The sequence below is a fragment of the Varroa jacobsoni genome, unplaced genomic scaffold, assembly GCF_002532875.2.
Source record: "Varroa jacobsoni isolate VJ856 unplaced genomic scaffold, vjacob_1.0 scaffold_798, whole genome shotgun sequence".
NCBI lineage: Eukaryota > Metazoa > Arthropoda > Arachnida > Mesostigmata > Varroidae > Varroa > Varroa jacobsoni.
In genome coordinates, this window is record NW_019213700.1 from 7,958 (window position 1) to 28,633 (window position 20,676).

The window sequence follows — 20,676 nt, forward strand, 5'->3', positions numbered from 1 at the left end:
TCGGAAGGCTTCCTGAAGCTCAATGGTACGATGACACAAATTGGTACTCGTAATGGATTTGAACATCGCTTTAACATATTCATTCCAGCGCTGCCGGTATCCTAGCAAGAGCTTACTACCAGGAAGCTATTGCCTTGTTTGGTAACTCTTTTACCAGCTGCATCCTGTCCTCTGTCGTTCCTAGGCAACTCTGGCGATAGACTGTAAGATCGTCCCTGGTAAAGACGTTCCACAAAAGGTGGCACCCTCTCCCGGTAAGATGGCGTGTCCTAATTGCAACAGAAACACCGGTGGAGAGGAGATCCCCGTGCGGCTTTCTAAGTCGATCGTTTCTGCCGCTCAGTCGCCTGTCAAGATCGCCGTATTCCCGCGCTGTCAAAGCAACCCCGCCGTCCGGACTATTGCGGGACTACTAGAGTACTGCTGCCGAAGCCCGCCAGGGCCGCTATTAACGATAGTACCACTGTCGCGTTAACAATTGATACCTGTGCTTCTGGGTCGCTCTGTTGGCATTGGCAGAAGGAAAAACTATTACTGTCATTACCGCTACCTTCCTATTGCAGCTACTTGCCATCTAATGGCAGCAGCTCCCCTATCTTCACTCGTACCGTAACAGCGGCGGTATCAGCTATTTGCCAGTATAAAATACTGCTTCTGGTGGTCATAGTTTTCATAGAGCCTGTTTCTTCTTTGTGGACAACACTGCGAAAAGCTCAAGTGGCCGTATCAAAAAAATTCACAATCTCTGTAACCTGGTCAATACAAATCTCGAACGGAGCCTCGTATCAGAAGCAAACTGATTTCTGTACAAGTAGGACAGTAACGCTGGCAGAACAGCTTCAGTGAACACGAGGTGCATTATCAACGCGCTTCAATGTGCCATAGCAGTTAACCTAAACTCGAAAAAAAAGAGTCACTATTTGTACCTGAGTCGTAGACAAACTAAATCTCAGACTCCAAAAGCCGTTCAACCACTCATAGGACATCTAGTTAACGAACAAGATGATCAACAGCGTGAACTACCAATACCATAATGTAAGCTTACTTTATACTTTGATAGATATATTGATATAGACTAATAATGGTAGCTAAATGAGTAAACAGGTGAAGAACACATACGTTTGGCCTATTCAGCACTTAGCTCGTTTAATAATTCATTATATATGAACAGATCTTCAGCATTACCTATTGTTGGGTGTAGGCTTAAAAACTTGCTTTCCCTTAGAAGTTTAACTGGAGTAAACTTTACCAGATTTTTATGGGGCTTTTCGACAGGGTTACAAAAGGCACGATAAGCAGACAAACAGCTACTAACCTTAATAATAATAATACTTTATTATTCGTTATTTCCTGATAAACAATGTCTGGTAATAATATTTACCAATGCCAATATTTGAGCCAATGTAATAGCAGGGTTTTTTAGTTGTGATGCCATTACTCAGTCCACCCAGATTAGGTCGCCCCCTGGCGAACCGCTACAACCAAAATATATATGTAGAGTTCGCTAATAAATGAATTATATAAAGTAAGAGTTAATTACGCAATCAGGCGCATGTACATGTTGGGGTCTCGATGGTCTTGAAGTATCCTTTTCTATTTCTATCCCAGTTCAACTTTTCGAAGCAGTTGTTGCCTATTCTGATGCTAATTGTTGCCTGTTTTGCCCTCGCTATAGATCACACTAAGCAAAATAGGAAAAAAAGAAACGAAAGAAATACTGAAACAGAGAGAACGTTCGTAAACCTATCGTCCAAACCGAGGAAACCATCACTATGAGCTAAATCAGCGTTTCGATCTAACGCCAAACAATGTATTAGTCAATATATCAAATACGCTTCTACTAATATGATTAGTCGGTCAATGTCAATACACCAGTTGACGCCTTAGTACATGTAAACCGTTCTGTTATGTATCTGTCTGTATCGCAATGTTGTACATCTAAAATAATACCTTACCTTCCGTGAAACGTCAAGACACCTTAAAAACGCTGAATTATTTTCATTACGCTAATATTGTAGGTCAGATTAGGTATTACACATTGTAATGTTTTTAATGGAGAGTTTGAATAGGACAGATACGAGCAGCATCGTCCAACTGAAGACCTAAAATCGGTCATAGGCAAGAAAACCTCTGCATCAAGGCGGACTAGCTGAAAAGAAAAAGCACAAGTGTTTATTCAAGCGTTGTTAAAGATTAATTATACTATAATTCATTCTCGCGTTTTAATATCAAATGAATTTTATTTGAGTTATCTGAGCCAATTAAAGGGAAGAGTTCGTCTTTATTTTTGCTGTCGTAGTTTTTTGACCTTGTTCATACAATTTGGGTAGCACTCGGGTAAAATTTAGCTGCTCTTGCCTTTACAATCACTGGCTACTACGGTAATCACCGGAACTGCATACCTAGATCCCAGAAGATAATGCGATTGTTTTGACGACATAACGCACTTGGAAGGACAACCGCAAAACCATTAAGCCAAGGCTACCTAGACCATAACGACAAAATCGGAGATCGAAGAAATAGCAAACAGAAACAGGAGGTCGTTGAGAACCCGGACAGTCTTATGATTATCATTATTAATATGATGCAAAACGTCTTTTATCCAAACGGCACTCTGTTATTTGTGTCTAAAGATAAATCGGACTTGAACTTGTTTGCGCTATGCGCCGGCGCCATTTTTTAAAGAGGAGATTTTTTAAAAAGTTCGAACCATATGAGATTATAAAAAACATATGTTTTGAGAAAGGCGCTTGACAAATAGATACATATCATCCCGATTGTTTTAAAAAACGTTATGTACGAATCTGGATAGAGGGCTTGAGTAAAATCCGTACCACATTTGGATGTACGCCAAAAAAAATAATGAAATATATCCACACCGACAAATTTCTGTTGACTCATATAGATCCTCGCCTAACATGGCTGAATGTTTATTAATCATAGCAGAGATAAAAGATCCTGATAACTTACTCTACGAGGCCTGTGTAAGTAAATCAGTACGGGCACAATGCCGTTTGAAGTTGTCTAACCTGCACTAAAATTCCCTAGAAGTTTAAAACAAAAAAATCACGTAAACTTCCACCCAACATTTCTTTCATCCATTAAGGCTTAAGTTCAGCTTGAAAAAATAATAAAGATCGACCAAACGTCTAAGCAGCCCGCCTCTACAATCATAACATGCACTGTGTGACAGGCAAGATAAACGTAAAGAAGCTTGCGCTAGTTAAGGCGGTCGCGTAAATTGTATGTAGCTGTTGGCGCAGACTCGGGTGATTCAATAGTTGGATTCCAGAATGGAGTGTAGCCCTACTGATGGAAGTGGGGCGTGTCCATCTTTTGCTTAGCTGTAGGTTGTAAAGCGTTCTGGCAAAATGGGTCTGCGGTTGATTCAAGAGACAAGAAGTTTCACCTGGTTATCACCCGAAGAATACTGAACACGAATTTCAAAGGCTGCTTATTTCTAACAGTAGCAGCAGTGACAGGTCAATCAAATGTACTATTTTTTGCGGCTCCATTAAGCTATCTGTTATTGTGAAGTAGATTTTAAATTTAAAATCAATGGGTAAATTAAAACAAATGTATGTGTTCGCTTTTTTGTCCTTTCTACCCGAAGACTTCCTTTCTTGATTGTTGCTAGTCAAGGTTGATTAGTGTCGACTGCATTACCGCTGCGCGTCATAAACGATAGGACCGACAGGCACACGAGGCAACTGTTGTTCCAGAAGAAGTAAAAATCCTACTAACAAAAGAGAAGAACAAACAATCTCTAGTCGAAAATAGATTGGATGAATGTTGAGACGTCTTTGGCTAGCGGCTCTGTTTTCGAACAGTGAAACACAAAACGACCTTTGCCTCACCTAGAAAGACATCGTCTATTTATTTGATCGTATATCTGATGGCCTATTCTACTTCGCGCGCGCGTGCGTGCCTGCGCCTGCCAACCAACTCCTCTTCCAACAATCCTTTTGCATTCTGCTAGCAACATTTAAAACACGGCTGATATGTCCTTTTTGTCTATGCTACTTGCGTGGTATTTACTTAAATCTATAGCTGAAATTATTCAGGGTAAAATGGTCTCTTAAATGTCATTGAGTCGCCGCTGTGAGCGATTAGCGTGTTATTTTACTTAGATCTAGAGGCGAAACGATTGGATCGGAACATATTTGCCAGTACGCATAGTTGTCGGACGAAGACCAACGTGGAATTAATGCAGAAGGTGTGCTGTCACGTTTGACGTCTTCGTAGCATCTGAATGCAAACATCGAAGGACTAGAACGAGTTCAGAGGAATTACTGTGTATGCCTGCATATTTTAAGACATTTTTTTTAGCATGAATTTCTATTTTGCTGAAATATTAAACAGGAATTTTATGAAAAGAAACCTCCTGAAAGCCGGTCGCTTTGTTTAAGCTTTTACTATAAGGTACATAAAAAAATAGTAAATTATTTTTAACTCTGGTTACTTGCCATCTGATATTATCTTGGTTAGTTTTTTTCAGTTTATAGCACCTATTGACAATATGCAGTGTTTTTCCCTGATCTGCGCTTGTCTTTCCAGCCGTATTATAATTACTGCGTTTATAGACGCTATTGGTCACCCGTGCTGTAAGTCGGGCCAACCCTGACACAAACATTATACCTGACCCTGACTTCGTTGTAACCACGAAGAAACAACACACGATTTATTTTTAGCTAATTATATCATAATCTAAGCCACCAATCAATCCATCGGCATCTACGCATATGTTTGTGTCGTGTGCTACTTTTAACGTATTGTATTTGAGGTAGTTTTTTAGTCTTGATGTCAAAACTTGAACTTTGTATTTGTAATCGATTTAATTCATTCGATTGCCCTGCTATTATTTAGTGCATGTTTTCGCTCTTTATTGATTTATTGCCAATTGCCTTAAGTTTTTGTTTTCTACTATGATACTTTATTCCCATTTCATTGCCGTGCATAGTTTTCATAATGCAGAGACTAGAATTGGCGCCATTAGTTCAAATATTCCCACTGTTTCCCTTTCCATCATCATGGGGTCGGCTTCATTGCTTACTGCTCGGTAGATATCTGTTAAAGGGGCGGGCACAGCTGTGAGCGGCTGCGAGATAATGGCTGTAGCTAGGTTCGACCCCCCTTTCCCGTGTTTGCTCAGCTGTTCATTGAAACGACGGAAGCGCCCTCCACCGCGCCCTGACAACTCATAGGTGCCGGCTTCCATCTGGCAATTGTTCGGTAGGTACCGAACTGGGCGGCTCATAACAATAATCTGCAACACGTTGATCATAGAAATACCTTTTAAGCTAGCCGCGACACATTTGGAATCGTTTATTTATTTATTGCTTATTGGCCGGCTGTATACGCCGAGGTCGGACACCACAGTTGCTACGCGTTGTGATCTATCTGTTTCTCTCACTCGAATACGGTACAACTATTAGCAATAGCGCTGCGATATATAGCTAGTGATCATGGCCGTATCACCGCCTCCAAACAGCTTTCGAACGGTTTTTCGCTATGTGATTTAGATTTGTTCTTTATATTTTTAGAGCGCTTGTGTTGCTTTCGTTATATAAGGCGGGTCTCCGCAAGATGAGCGTTGACGTATTGAAAATAAATAGGTTAGTACTAAGCCGTTGATGTAGATTACGGCATAATAGACCGAATGAGAGAATTTGCTATCATTAAATAGCGCCCTCTCTCGGCACTTCTTACTGTACTGTGTGACGTGTGCGAGGATTTATCACATATTTGAAATTGCATTTGCTCTACGATTCCTGAAACTTTGACCGGACCAAAACAGCTGAAAATGAGCGCAAAACCTGCACAACTGCCCCGACCGGAGCCGGTAAGTGTTTTTTCGGCTGAACAAAAGTTTCGGAAAGTTAAGGTTGTGATTTTACGTAAATATTCCACTTCGAAGCTTTCTGTTCGTGTCCGACATTGCGAACGGTCTTTGATCAGTATTCAATAAGGGCATGTCTTTGGATCGTATTGATGGTACGTTATGTAGCGCGTGGAAACGCCGATTTAAAGAGTTTGGATACTAGCGGATCTGTTGCGCTCAGAGGTAAAGCGACTAATCGTGAGGCTGCCAACCCCATTCATTGTAACAGCTGTTTGACATTAAGCATAGTTTCTTCCCGTTTGATTATCATCTAGTGCAACTACACTTGGTTCGTATAACAAAATTGAAGTTTCGCTCTTTCCCGCTACTATTTTTAATACGTTCTAATAGCCCTTACGCATTAAAACCATGCGGGAAATTAAGTCCTTGAAAGTCCTAGTGCGTGCGACGGTGGGTATCAAGCGCGACCTTCAAAAACGTAGGCTGAACTCTCTTACAATTGTTTTGTTTTAACGTTCGACTATTGATATTATTTTAGTAGTATTTAATTACCAATATCGGATTCGTGACTAACAGTGAACACGATAAGATCAAAAAAGTTTATCAATTAAGCATTTTTTAAGTTACGTATAACAGTGTGAAACATTACGTATGGTGTGGCTTTTTCACACCGATATAAAATATTGTTGTTATTATTAGTACTAACACATATTGTTCTGTCAATAAGACATGTCTGTAAAAGGTGTAGCGTACATATGAAATGACTTATATAATGGCAGCATGTAAATGATGTAGCGGTTGCAACATTACAAAGGAACAGATGATCCGTCGGATTGGCTCTGGAGATCTTTTAGACAAAACTCTACCATGTGCTAGTCATGTGAACGGAGACCTGAAAACGTGTGCCCATCTATTTTGATTTATTTTGCCCTATAACTTGCTATCTGATGAGGGGCAATTTTTAGTTAGCCGTGGGTGGCAGGCATCGAGCCATGCAACCCGTTACAACGAACTTTGAGGTAATGGGCTGTTGCGCCTTTTAGAAGTTGACGTGTGCTATCATAAATACGCAAACAGAGTCAATAGTTATATTTGGTTTTGAAAGATGTCAAAAAGTCTAGAAAAAGGTTCCTGTTTGGATCGGCCTATAACGCAGATGCAACCATCTAGGATAGAGCTTTGGGTTTTAGAAGAGATATCAATTCTTTTAAAATTATTGTTCTGCTCACATAATACACACACACACACACACTCAGTTAGATCATAAATTATCCTTATTCATTTATAGCTGTTCTAAAATGTGTTAGACGTTGACCAAGTAGTAAAGGTTTGTAGTTGATGCCATGGCAACTTCCGCTGGTTCATGAGAGACTACCTTTCGCTTGCGAGTGTACGGTATAATACGATCCAGCTTGTAAAAGGTATCTACCATTTTCGATGGCGACAGAACCATATGGACTCAAGGCGATCTATTTTGTCGCCGAAATGGTCCAGCTCTAAATTGGCATCACAATAGGGGAAATATCGGCCAACTCGAAGTGGAGCACCCATTACTATTTCCGAAAAATTCAAAGTGAATATTATTACCGTTGAAGTACTTGCTCTTAATGACGAGGTCGCATTGGCATCGCAATTCATTCTAAATTGTTAGAATATACAATGCAATGTACACACAGTCTGTGTGTAAACAGTCAGGACCGTTTAATTCTAATTAAAAGATTTACCAGTGAGCACAGCGTTAATATTGGATCCGTTAAAGCTATAATTTAGCAATTGTTAAAATAACAACAAAACAGTATGACTCAGATATGTGGCTAAGTAATGTGTTAATCAAAGAGTAACAACTGCATAATAGAAAACTGTGCTCCTGGGCACAGTCTTACGAGAAAGGCAAAAAAACAGTTGAGGAGGAAAAATGCAGGTAGACTATACATCATCATAGCGTAACAACAACCACAACTGCTAGATGAAGCTAATTATGTGCCCGAATACGTACCGATAGTGTACGTTAGGTGGCAGCACTATACACCCATAACAAAGCAGAAAATGTTACCGGTTTTATTAAGATTAATACCAGTGACAGTTAGCACCCGTTTTAAGCACAACGCATCCATATTTCACCTGATGCACACGTGCGACCGAGTCCTGAGAGGTTGTTTAATCCTTTTTTACATGAAAACTATATTATGTTATTGTCTGTATGAGCGAGTAAAAAAAATGAACAGATATACGAACTAAGGAGATGTTAACGGCACTCACACTTGAGGATTCACAGATATTGGATCACGCGAAGTAGAATTGTCAAAATTTTACCGCACGTAACTTCAAAAATGTTGGTAACAAGTGAAGGGCTAGGAGCCGAGATCGTTACACATCAAACAATGATCTTCGAAATCAACGGACAAGCAAATGGAACATAGCTCAATCGTGCAGGAACCGAGTGGTAATAGCTCAAATAGAAAATGAAGCTAGAGTTTGCAAAATGATAGGAACTAAACAGTCTTATTTTGAGAGTTGGTCATTTTGAAAAGCAGGATGTGCCAAAAGGATAAAATGTTTAGAGAAGTATTTCCTATATGTACAAATATTATGACGAAGCTGTCTGAACAGAACCGGAACATTCGAGGGCAGATTATCGAAGATGCACTAAAAAGGGAACAAAGATTGTAGGCGTTATTTCATGTTAATTACTTATCATAACGTTATTGGCGGAACGAATCACGTTCTTGTTACCCTGTCTTCATGAAAATTTCGTTGAGGATCTTTTCAACGAAAAAGGTATGTTACGTCAATGATGGACCGACATGGTTCTCACGAAAACATAGTCAGTTCGCATAGGTGTAGGCAACCCGTAGAGTATACATGCGTTTTCGATTTGTCGTTAACATCTAACGAGTTGCGTTCTATGTGGTATAATCCAGTTATACCGCGCAAGATTTATCAAGCATCTAATCACTATTGAATTATTCGTTTTGAATTTGGCGAAACCTCAGGGCCAGAAGGCAACCAACGTCGTCTACCAGCTAAATAAAATCAACCGGGACACTCGCGGTGCGATTCTTGGCCAAAGGAGTGGTTTCCGAGGATGCACCATCTGGTTTACCGGTATGTTTGCTCCCAGTTTTCATGGCAAGCTTACTGCGAACTGGCCGCTGTGCTGAGTGTTGGGGATACGCCAGGGGGACGCCAGATCGTTGCTATAGAAATGTGACAGAAAAGTATTGACTAACCTTATTCCTTCATTGTGTGTCACCCGCTGTTGTTCCGATCAGGTTTGTCAGGAGCGGGCAAGACGACTCTTTCGTTTGGGATAGAGGAATATCTCTGCAAACAGGGTATCCCTAGTTACGCACTGGACGGGGATAATATTCGGCATGGCCTCAATAAGAACCTCGGCTTCAGTGAAAAAGATCGAGAAGAAAACATTCGGTGAGGCCCCAGTGCATTCAGTAGTTTTAGACATGATGACAGTCCGTGGACGCATTTTACTTGAAAATAACACGATAATTTTTGTTTAATTATTTGAAACTATTACCAAAATCGATAAAAACGAAACTTTATAATTGATGTCATTTTTAGGCGTGTGGCTGAGGTAGCAAATTTGTTTGCTGACAGTGGAGTCGTATGCCTCACCAGCTTTATATCACCGTTCGCTAAGGTTTGCTTTATCTCTAACTTTGACCAAAGACATTAGCTGAAAATTAGCACGATTTAGTAAAAAAGCTTTCGCTTATCGGCTATATAAATCATTGATTAAACATAATAACCATTTTTCGCATTATCATCACCTAGGGACACATCTTGTCAGGTGCGTATAAAAGTTGGTTATAAAATCTAAAGAAAGTATATAGAATTCGTTCATAGCACCATGCTTGATTACGAACGTGCAAGCTAATTGCGAGAAAGAGCTATTATTGAACAATGTTGAAGATAATCTCGGGGGTATCGTCGGCGTCGGCAGCTATCTCTGGAATCATTATAGCATGCATTATAGCACACGAAATGATGAAAGCCTGTGGACCCACGGTCACAAGACGATAGATAGCCCTGTCGCAATTATTTAGCTGTAGTTTATTGTCACTCTAATCAGGTAGAAATTTAGGACTAGGTTGCTTAGTTTTAATTCGTACTTTTTTATTCCACATACGAATGAGTCCTTCGGCAAATAGTCACATGCCGGCAACTAAGAAGACACGTCTATTACTTGCTGAAGTGTGAGATCCCAAAAGACGCTTCAGATAGATCAGCTTCGCACGGAGAACAGAAACGGACAATCGCAGCGATTTACTTCAAAGTGATTTCATTCTGTTGCCAACTTCACTGCATGTCGCATACCGTTCCTTAAGATAAAGTACTAGATAGCGCTATTTAATAAGAAACAAGAAGGAAAGCTTTTTGGATGTGTTCGTTATGACCACAATCGGTGAAGCACCGTTCCGTCGAAGTCTGCTTGTAGTAGGCATCATTTCTTGTATCCTGATGTCTGAACCGAGTTTTTTACGGAGATTAAGTGCTAGTCCTGTCTTCTACGTAACTGCATAAGAATTTATGCAATTACATGGAAGACACGATTACGCCCGGTGGTAACTCGGCCAACTGATGTACTTTCAAAGAGTCGAACGAGGGTCTATCTCTAGACCGATAGACCGAGCTTCCTTCACTAGTCGCTTTTCTTATATACCAAAGAAACTTTTCCGTTCAAAGTCCGGTTTCCGTCGAAAAGTTGTTTTCATAAACATCTGAGGAGGACGCAACGCTGGCTAATGATGGGGCATGCCTCGCAGTTCGTTACATTTTTTCTACTGGCCCTGGCTGGGTTTCCGTAAGCGCTGGTGGCTGGCACCGATTTCTACCTGAGTTTTGTTCATAATCGGATGGAGGTCAGATGCGAGGAGCAATAGTCGCGGGGCATTAAGTTAGTTTGGGAGAGTGCGCCAACGGGAATTGAATGTATTAGTCTTTTTTACCTACAGGTTTTCCTTTACTGGAATATATAACATGTATTCGCTTTTAGTGGGTCTCCACTTTCCAAAAACTCGATTGGACATACAGATAGATTTGTAACGAAGTTGTCGACAACAGAGGTTGCCGAATGGTTCTCGAACGTTGTTATGTACTCTACAGCCGATGTCGTAGACAGACAAGAGTAGCTAGCGTGTTTTGGGTTACTCAGTAGGTCAAGTCTGATATTTAGATCGTTAGCTGACAGTGTAAGGTTCATAATGACTCATGAGTGGGTGAAATAATTAGGTAAGCCCTTCAACTTTTAACGCTGTGTTATTCACGGGGTAAGAGCATACGTGCAGCCGGTCGTCCTGAGACGAGGGCCTAAGGACACTGAGTACACTCTTGTCTAACCTTGTGCTTAAAAAAAAAATAGGCACTGCCCTTAGCACATACACTCTGACTTTTTAGCTGGGTACACACATATATTTAATGCAAGTCTTCATGGTACATAGTTTACTAACAGATTCTTACTCGACGATATTTTCCAGCTTTGCCAATAACTATTGTGACTATGAAACTCTAATTTACTGTAATATCTTCTGTGTTTCTTGTATATATTATAACTTCTACATTTAATTGACTTACCGCAGGATCGTGCTATTGCGCGAGAAATCCACAAACGCGCAGGGCTAAACTTCTTCGAGGTGTTCGTGAACACTCCGCTTGACGTTTGCGAAAGCCGGGACGTTAAAGGTCTCTACAAAAAGGTCTGCGTTCTATTAGTCATATCTTCCTCTGAACACAGTAGTAGAATACTTACGATTTCAACTCGATATCATAGTTTGTTGCTTGCATCAATAGATTTGTTCCGACCTTCTGAGCAGGCAAGAAAAGGCGAAATCAAAGGGTTCACAGGCATCGACCAAGCGTACGAAGCGCCAGAAAACCCGGAACTTGAGGTGCGGACTGACCAAGAAACCGTCAAGGAAAGTGTCCAAAGAGTTATAACTCTTTTGCGTGAAAACGTGAGTTACTCGATGGTTCAGCGGAGCTAGTGGTGAACCCATTTTCTGAATTGCAACTTCGAATTTAAGCAGAGCCGGCTTCAGGTCATGTTCGTCTCTTACTGTTTGGAAAAGGATGTGCCGCATATAAGTTAATTAAACTAAAATTAAAAATTCCAGAATATTATTCCCGAAAGCGTCACGGATGTGGTTCAGGAGCTGTTTGTTTCAGCTGACAAACTGGCCGAAGTGCGACATGAGGCTGAATCGCTTCCATCGATTGAGGTATATTAATCCGCTCGAAGCCGTATTTTTCTATGAGGGCCAGAACCTATGGATGTGATGGCCATCAATTCTGAAACTCTTGTAGTCGTTCATGTAAACCAAAAAGCAAGTGTCTCCAAGTTGCTTGCGAAAAGCTTGCTACATCTTGATACATAACACCAAAATGATTATTTTACAAACTGAATATTTCAAATTAAGTTTTCGTAGCGTATATCAAATGCTCGCCTGTTTCTTAGATCCTCCGTTAATTTAAGCATGACTTGCTAATTCTTAGAAACTCTTTGGTGTTACTTGTAGATAACAACAGTGGATGCTCAGTGGCTGCAGGTACTCAGCGAGGGCTGGGCTACCCCGTTACAAGGTTTTATGCGAGAAAAACAGTTTCTTCAGTGTCAACACTTCTCATGCTTACTTAATGGTATGGTTCTGTGATACTGCGGAATTGAGCTGCAATTACCTTGTTATACATGCATAAATTCTAGACGGTAGAACCCTGTGATAACTTTACGCTCAACTCACTGACTTTGAGCTTAATATTCGGTAATTTTTCTCGTGTCAACTAAGATGGTGTAACAAATCAGTCCATTCCAATCGTCCTACCGGTCAGCACCGAGGACAAGGAGCGGCTGACAACAAACAGCGCCATTACGCTGAGATACCAGGTAATAACAAATCCTTTATAGTGATCAATATTGTTAATAGCATAACAAAACTGCTTCCGTAAATTGTATTGATTACCTGCAGAGCATAAGCTATTTAGCTATTTAAGATAAAAGCAATCTGGACCTTTCTCGCTACAAGCGCTAGTTTCGACCAAATTTCAAAACGAAGAATGATACCTATTCCTAATTATGCACGGATATTGAATAAATTAAGTTGTCTCAACATACAACTTTATATTACATAGTTTAAATATATTCATAAATACACGTACACGAAAAAGTTGCTCGAATACCTGGCTGATTGAGAGCTTTTCGAGAGAAAACCCCAGCAATAAGGAGACGAATACGAGCGACAATATGATAAACGCTACCGGATCAGGTCGTGAGGTCGGCACGTTTAAGAAAAAGAAAAAGAAGATCGATGCGGAGTAAATACGGGAAAGCTTCAGAATGAAGCTGTACGAATGCTTTCTTCAGGAAGAAACTGGCGAAACTTTTAGCGAGCTTGTGAGTGCCAAGCTGGAATTTTGTTTTCTGGGCAGCATTGTACAGCTCGATGACCAGAGTCCCATTCAGGCTTCGGGCCAGCGAATCATCATGAACCTGTGCCTATCTCATATCAAACGGTGAGGCACTGGTCTGTAGCGGTGGTAGCAGTACTGCAAGAAGATTGGAAAGCAGACTTTATCTGGACCGAAAAAGCTGCTGCCCGTACTCTCGCGAGCAGCCGAGGCCCTGATATTTTCTATCGTCAGGGTCACCAAGATGCGCGGAAAAAAGATGCCACGGTATTTTTTAGATAAAGGAATTTAGGGTAGAGCTTGTATGCACGTACGCGGATCTGACATGTGCCAACTAATGGGAGAAAGCCGGGGGAGTCTCTTTCTGCTCCACCGATAACGAGTCCGGTAATCCACCGCTAAACAAGGGTAAGCATGGACTCGTACCAGCCAGGTCGCTACAAGCACTACCGCGAGAGGAGGGCTCACTTCATGATAATGCGACGCCTTGTTGTGTGATTCTATTGCCGAGAAGACGCCCTTAATCGCATCGAAAACCGGAAAATGTAATTGGGTTTGGACACAATGGAATTCCGTCCGGCGCGCGCGAGAAGATCGCAATAAGATGTGAATTGCACTTGTGGGGCATTAAAAGGTCTGGCCGCAGTGTAAGGGCAGCCCGCCAGATGTGAGCGTGGTCTAAGATACGTTTAGGGCTTGGATTGAATAGCTGTGAGGCGCTCATTGCTGCCAGCCTACGATAGAGCTAAGGCAGTCTGACTTATATCAATGATATGATTCATATAGATCTCAGGTACTGTATTGCATTAGGCCATAGGCAAAAGCTCAGATTCGTCTGAATGCCTTCACTCAGATTTCAGATAGAAATCCATGAGAAAGTGTGCGCTGTTTGTAGTCAAAATAAGTTATTAGGAAATATGGCTTAACGAGGTTCTGTCGCTTTCGTTCAGAAAATATATTTGTAAAAGATGCTATTCTTCATAGTTACTAGAAGGTCACCGAATGATTGCAGAACCTAACGAAGACCGACACGGCATTACTAAGGAGCTAAATATCCACTATAAGACAGTTTTAAACCATTTGAAGACAAAACAAGGCAGAAGACTTGGATGCCAAAAGAGCGTACGCTCCATCAATGAAATCAAGTGTTGATCACGGGAAAAAACGGAGAGTGGGTCATATAGGATAATAACGTGCGAAAAGATCATGGCCAAAGGGAAACACCTGGAAACTTTGTTAGAGCATCGGCTAACGCTAAGCAAGGTAATCCTATGCTGGGATTTCTACTGTTAACAACCAAGAGGTTTACAACAGGCCATTGAAAGAATCTATGGGAACTAGTGAGTGTAAGGATGTTGTTCACCGTCATGAAAATGCCAGATTAAATACGTTTTTAGCTTCTCGGGAACTTGGATAAGAGATTTTAGTACACAAAATGTATAGTTCGAACTTTACACTTCATCAGATTATAATCTGATGATGCTCAAGGCCATAGAAGTTCTACAGTGAAGGGATTATGGTGTTAACAGAAAAATAGCGGAGGGTCATCGTTGAAAACTGGCGTATTTCCTTTATTTTATTGGTTTCATATACATTGCAGTATGCCAGTCGCAGTTTTGTTGTTAAAAGCAATATGTACTAAATTTGGGCATCGTTGTTTTCAATTAATGAATCGTACTACAAAAATCATATATATATATATATATATCACACCATTATTTAAAGCAACCCATTTTAATACTGGCAATCTTCTTGTTTCTGACTGCTCGTATAGATGTCGTGTACAAATGATGCAGTGACTAGTTGTTAATAGACTCGCAACTTACGACTTACGCCGAACTTGCTTTTGATATCAACGTTGCTGCCATCATCGGGATTCGAAAGCGTGGGCTCAGCAAAGAAGCGGTTTTTCGCAACTTTAAAAATTTTAAAGTTGTAAAAGATGGCAGTCATGCAATTTTACTCCGAGTATATCTTATTTAAATGGGACATTGCTTCTAACTGTAATCGACACTCTAACAATGACTGTGCCTAAACGAGCAAAATGATCAAGTTAATCGTGGCCGTTTTTTTTTATTAACAAAACAGCCGCGTTCCACTAAAATGCAATCAGGAAATACATTTATTATGTACTGGCTACCGCTCTCTCTTTTCTGTATTTCTTCTAGCTAACGAGTTTCGAGTCTGGTATTGATGAACTCGTTCAGTCGGGTTATCCTAAAGTCGATCTAAAATTCAATTCACTGCAGAATAGGATTACACCGGACTCGTAAAGGAGGAAAGCAACTAACTGAATCCTCTAGAGAGATAAACAGCGGGGTGGTAAAAACGAAAAAAAGAGTAAATGGTCGTCATTTGTGCCCTAATTTATTAGACATTCAAATAACAATACGGAAACATGGAATTTTTGCTCTAAAATTTTAGTAGCGGTAGGCGGAAGCACAAGTTCATATTGGTTTGCATTTATTAACACGCATTGTAGTGTTGAGGGGTGCAACCAAGCTTTTATGAACCGGTGCGGATAGTGGACCAGAAAAATGAAATGTATCTACTGTCAACTTAAAGCCTAGAGTATGCTAAAGTTAGTAGGCAAACGCGTGATCAGTAAATCATCAGAGGGACTACTTAGAAAAGCTACAGCTGTTGCGTCATGCGAAGTCTTTAGACCGTTTGAAAGCTTAGACTCGCGCAGCTTAACAGAATTTTACGAATTACAGTAGAAAGAAATTCGAAATAAAGTGAGCAAAAATTAAGATTTCTATATCCACTGGTCATGTAGCTTCTAACCATATAGCGCCATTAGCGTGGAGCTACATGGCCCAACACTTTCCAAGGTATTCTTTTATCCTTATTCGAAGACGAATGATGCACTGTAGGCTCCGCAAAGGCTTATTTGATGAACATACAAGTGTGGTTCGTTCCTCTCAGGTTTGCATTATATACAATACATTCTGATTACCACTACCAAGGAAAAAAATACAAATTTCAGTAATGACGATCTGCATGCGTATACTATTGAGGGTTTTGCTGAAAATACATGAACGCGTATTATAATAACATTGAAGAAAAACATTTCGAAGCTAAACTGGAACAAGCTATAATAAACAACGTAGCATTCGCACTTTAAGGCTACATGACTAGTGAACTAGAAATGTTGGAGCCTGCCTCGATTTTCAAAACGCCTACTTCTGGCTATCTGTTGACTAGTCCATTAAGCCTTGCGTTTTGGCCTTTGGCTTCAATAAGCTACACGAAAAGATTATAGAATTTAAACACTTAGCTATATTGAGAGCGTTCAAATAACATCTGTCAATAACAGTTCTCTGAAGATTCGTGTTCATATCAGCTCAAAAAGCACTAAACGCAATGAGGATTCTGGAGCTGCAAGAGCACCTGTAAAATCCGCGGGACTTGTTGTTTAAGTAGACACAGTAGCTATAAAAAAAAAATTAGAAAAAAAAACACTCAAACAATAATAGTATCAGTGATGCTTATTACGGTATTATGTTATTAGTACTGAAATGAACACCTATACGACCATATAGGGCTACTAAGTACTTACTGATAATATGTTTTGGTGTTGTATCATAGGTCTTTTATATGTGAGGTTTTTATTATTGTATGACAAATTTTTAACAAGCGAGCGAGCGAGCGAGCGAGCGATCGATCGATATATGGCACACATAATATTGAAATGGAAACTGCTGAGCTTTAAGTCTCAAAGTTTAATAGGGACCGACAGGCATCAATAATCGATTTATATATAGTTTAGGCATGCTCAGTTTGTTTCTATTGTTTCAACACCTTTTAGGGAAAGCCATTGGCCGTTCTACGTGAGCCTGAATTCTACTCTCATCGTAAAGAAGAAAGGTGTGCCAGGCAGTTCGGTCTGACCAATAGTGGACATCCGTATATCAAAGTACGTTGTATACTCTTACCATATAGATATTTTGCAGAATTTCTTTTTGTAACCTATTGTAAAAGTAACTGAAGGTGCGAATTAAAAGAATATTTAATATTATCTGTGATGGGGAGGGTGTACTTAGATTGACCCCTCTCAAGTTTTTACGATGCAGCAAGAGCTGTCCTGGTGCTAGCGGCTGATGAAATAAAAAAAAAAAAAAACTATTAGGTTCTTCTTACGAAGCACTGATGACAATTTGCGAAAAAGTTTCGTCTCTGAAAAATCTTCTTCCCATTTGCCGATTTTAGAAATATCGAGATTTGTCTTAAACGTAAGCTACCAAAAAAGTTGATATTAAAGGCTCGAAAGTAGCATGATCTAGGTGGCCTGCTGCTAGAATCTGAGCGTTACGAGAGAACAAAAGAAAATATTATTTCGAAATTAGGGATAGCTTAACGTGTTAACTATTTCATATCTCGAAAAACATTTTAAGGATTAAGATAACGAGGATGTTTTCATGTTTGTGGAAAAAGATGATTATGGAGAGCGGTGATTGGCTGTGCGGCGGAGATTTAGAAGTGCTGGAAAGGCTGAAATGGAATGACGGTCTTGACAAGTATCGTTTGACACCCAAGGTAAGGAAAAAAAATAGGTGGTAGTGCAAACTATTCTGAAAAGTCATGCAACAGGCGCAGATAACGTTCATTTCATATAAAAAAAAAAAAAAAAAAAAAAACGATCAAGCAAGGATAAGTCATTAAATCAGGTTTGAAATTCGTATGTTTATTCAGGGGGATGTTGTGTCAAAGATGCTTGTCTATTTGTTAGTCAGTATGTGACTTCGAGCTGACCATTGATAAATCTGTTGCTGTGGCACAGGAACTACGTGCGGAATTTTCTCGGCGGGGGGCAGATACCGTCTTTGCTTTCCAGTTACGTAACCCCATTCACAACGGACATGCTCTTCTAATGAAGGTATGAATAAAGCTTCAATAACAGCAAAGTGATGTTCTATCAAACCTATATTTTATATCAATGAAAGATTATCAGGCTCAATATCGACTATAGGTATTTTTGCGCCCAATACGTTGGGCCAACATTGTAAAGAATTTTATAATTTACTATTCATTAAAAAACCTATAGCTTAATTTTCTGCCCTGTTTGTATTACTCATGAAAGCGCTTTTAAAAATTATATCGGGAGATATAACGGTTCTTGATCCGATTACCGACGAGCCTATATTGATTATTTTATTTGAGCTTTATTCGTTCCTTGAGCTCTAGAGAAAGCTCAAATAAAATAAGCATTGCCTACCAATTCTGTGGCGTTGTTTAATGTATGTTACGCATGGCTTGCACAGGAAACGCACGCATCCTTATGCAACCGTGGCTATAAAAATCCAGTTTTGTTGCTGCACCCGCTGGGAGGGTGGACGAAGGATGATGATGTGCCGCTATCCATTCGAATAGATCAACATGCCTGTGTCCTAAAAGAAGGCGTTCTTGATGAACAGCAAACTGTGCTTGCCATCTTCCCGTCGCCAATGATGTACGCTGGGCCTACCGAGGTTCAATGGCACGCCAAGGTAATTATTCTATGGCTACTCAGCACAGAGTTGAAGTTTGTCAGCACCAAATGACCCCGCTAAATGCTTGTTGCGCCCTAACGGAGTGCACCGATATTCGGTCTGCTCAAGTGTTATCGGGCGATATGCTAGTAGTATTATACTGGCTCAAACAGGTCTACTGGAACAGGGCTACTTATACAAATTAATAACACTATTTCTAGGCTCGTATGGTCTGCGGGGCAAACTTCTACATCGTAGGAAGGGATCCAGCCGGAATGCCTCATCCAGACACAAAACAGGACATCTATGACCCAACGCACGGAGCCAAAGTCCTTACGATGGCACCTGGTTTGCACGGACTTGAGATCATTCCTTTCAAGGTATCTGCTTTGGCGGCGTACTACCTGCATCTATTGTTAATCAATGATTACATTTTACATGTAACGAATGTTTTTGGATAACAAGTGAAAGTTTTGTCAAGATGTACGTAGATATGAAAGGTTAAGAACAGGTATAGAGCCTGCCAGTTCAATTCGACCCCAGTCGGATTGTTTTTTTGCATTGAAACTAAATGAGGAGAAGAGAACATTACAAAAAGCGTAGCAACGCGTCCAATTTACTCCATGAGCTCTATTTTAAGATACATCTATATGAGCAAGAAGTGATCTTAATCTTCATGGCAGCAGTTTATCGTTCCTCTTTAAGAAGCTAGTGCCTATCTTCTTAAACGTCATTTTACCATGAAGCAAGAAGGCATGGAACTTGTTAATCTCGTCGATAAATACTTCCAGGTCGCTGCATATGATAAGAAACAGAAGAAAATGTGTTTCTTCGATCCATCCCGTAAAGAAGACTTTGAATTCATCTCGGGTACGAAAATGCGTGGCCTCGCACGCGAAGGAAAAGAACCGCCTCAGGTATAAACTTCTGTAACTTAAAATTGTAAACACGCTTAACCAGCAATGATTCCAACTTGCTCATAACCTTAGAACAATTTCAATATGCAATGGAGAAACTTATTTCACTAGCTCACTAATTATGGAAAAAGGACACAGTAATATAAGTCGCCAATGCGCGTCTTTGAGAGCTTGTTAAGGCAATTATAAACAGCAGCTAAAAATTTCAGCGTTGTCGTGCAAGAAGGTGATAAAGGGTAGCACCTAGCTGCCAAAACTGCTGATATCATTCCGCTGTCGTTCCAGAGATCTATAAAAAGAACTCCAGTCAAATGCGGCCCTTTGTAACAGCCCCTAAACCAATATCCAAGGCCTGCCCACAACAGAAGCACAGCTGAAGGTCATTTTTCAAGTAGATGCATCTGTTTTGCGGTGTCTAGGACGCTTAGCAGTGATAGTTGCGCCGCTGGCACTTGTTAGCCATGGCACGGAAGATAGCCACCTATCTAGTGTTTTTGTAACAAAGAGCTTAATTATTACTATTCTTAATGTTACTTTTAGACACACGTTTTGAGCTCAGTTTTTTTTTTAAAAATCCTTGCCTTTGGTGGTTGAGCGGTGTAATTTTTTGGACTATTAGGTATAGAAGTGAATGCTGGGCTCTTTTGATCGGCCTTTAATGGTCAGACAACCTTTTTCCAAAAACCTGAATCGTATCAAATGCCTCTATGACCGATAATTCTTTGCCATTTTACAGCCAGCTCCTACCGTTCTACAGTCGAACAGTCACTCAAGTCAGAACTCATTTACAAACTTATTCGGAAGTTTGCTGAAATTTATTTTATTTGTTTGTTTATTGAAACATGTTGCAAATATATTGCATCGATTAGACGAATGATAGTTTGTACTATCTTGTTGTTATGACAGTACAAACTTGTAGTAAACAAATAGTTGGCATTGAACTCTATTTAGATATATTCCTTATTGCCACTAGATATACATATCAAAGATACGGCTTGAATGCAGAGTGATCATTGAGGAAAGAGCG

The 20,676-nt window shown here is 40.2% G+C and overlaps 1 protein-coding gene across 3 annotated transcripts in view; it reads left to right on the forward strand.

The window, feature by feature from the left end:
* The first annotated feature begins 409 nt into the window (after nt 1-409).
* Nucleotides 410-20,676, forward strand: part of Papss (3'-phosphoadenosine 5'-phosphosulfate synthase) — a 22,047-nt gene continuing 1,780 nt past the window's right edge. The window contains exons 1-15 of one of the 3 annotated variants that reach the window (XM_022839409.2): nt 410-1,035; nt 8,836-8,947; nt 9,115-9,271; nt 9,422-9,500; nt 11,440-11,556; nt 11,674-11,814; nt 11,974-12,078; nt 12,376-12,496; nt 12,643-12,740; nt 17,073-17,180; nt 17,699-17,800; nt 18,045-18,140; nt 18,526-18,750; nt 18,954-19,112; nt 19,524-19,649. In XM_022839409.2, the coding sequence (XP_022695144.1) occupies nt 1,003-1,035; nt 8,836-8,947; nt 9,115-9,271; nt 9,422-9,500; nt 11,440-11,556; nt 11,674-11,814; nt 11,974-12,078; nt 12,376-12,496; nt 12,643-12,740; nt 17,073-17,180; nt 17,699-17,800; nt 18,045-18,140; nt 18,526-18,750; nt 18,954-19,112; nt 19,524-19,649 (1,779 nt within the window). In that variant the 5' untranslated portion in view covers nt 410-1,002. Of the gene's footprint in view, nt 1,036-5,262; nt 5,843-8,835; nt 8,948-9,114; nt 9,272-9,421; nt 9,501-11,439; nt 11,557-11,673; nt 11,815-11,973; nt 12,079-12,375; nt 12,497-12,642; nt 12,741-17,072; nt 17,181-17,698; nt 17,801-18,044; nt 18,141-18,525; nt 18,751-18,953; nt 19,113-19,523; nt 19,650-20,676 lie in introns of those variants that run through there. The other 2 variants (XM_022839408.2, XM_022839410.2) reach the window with 2 other exon arrangements.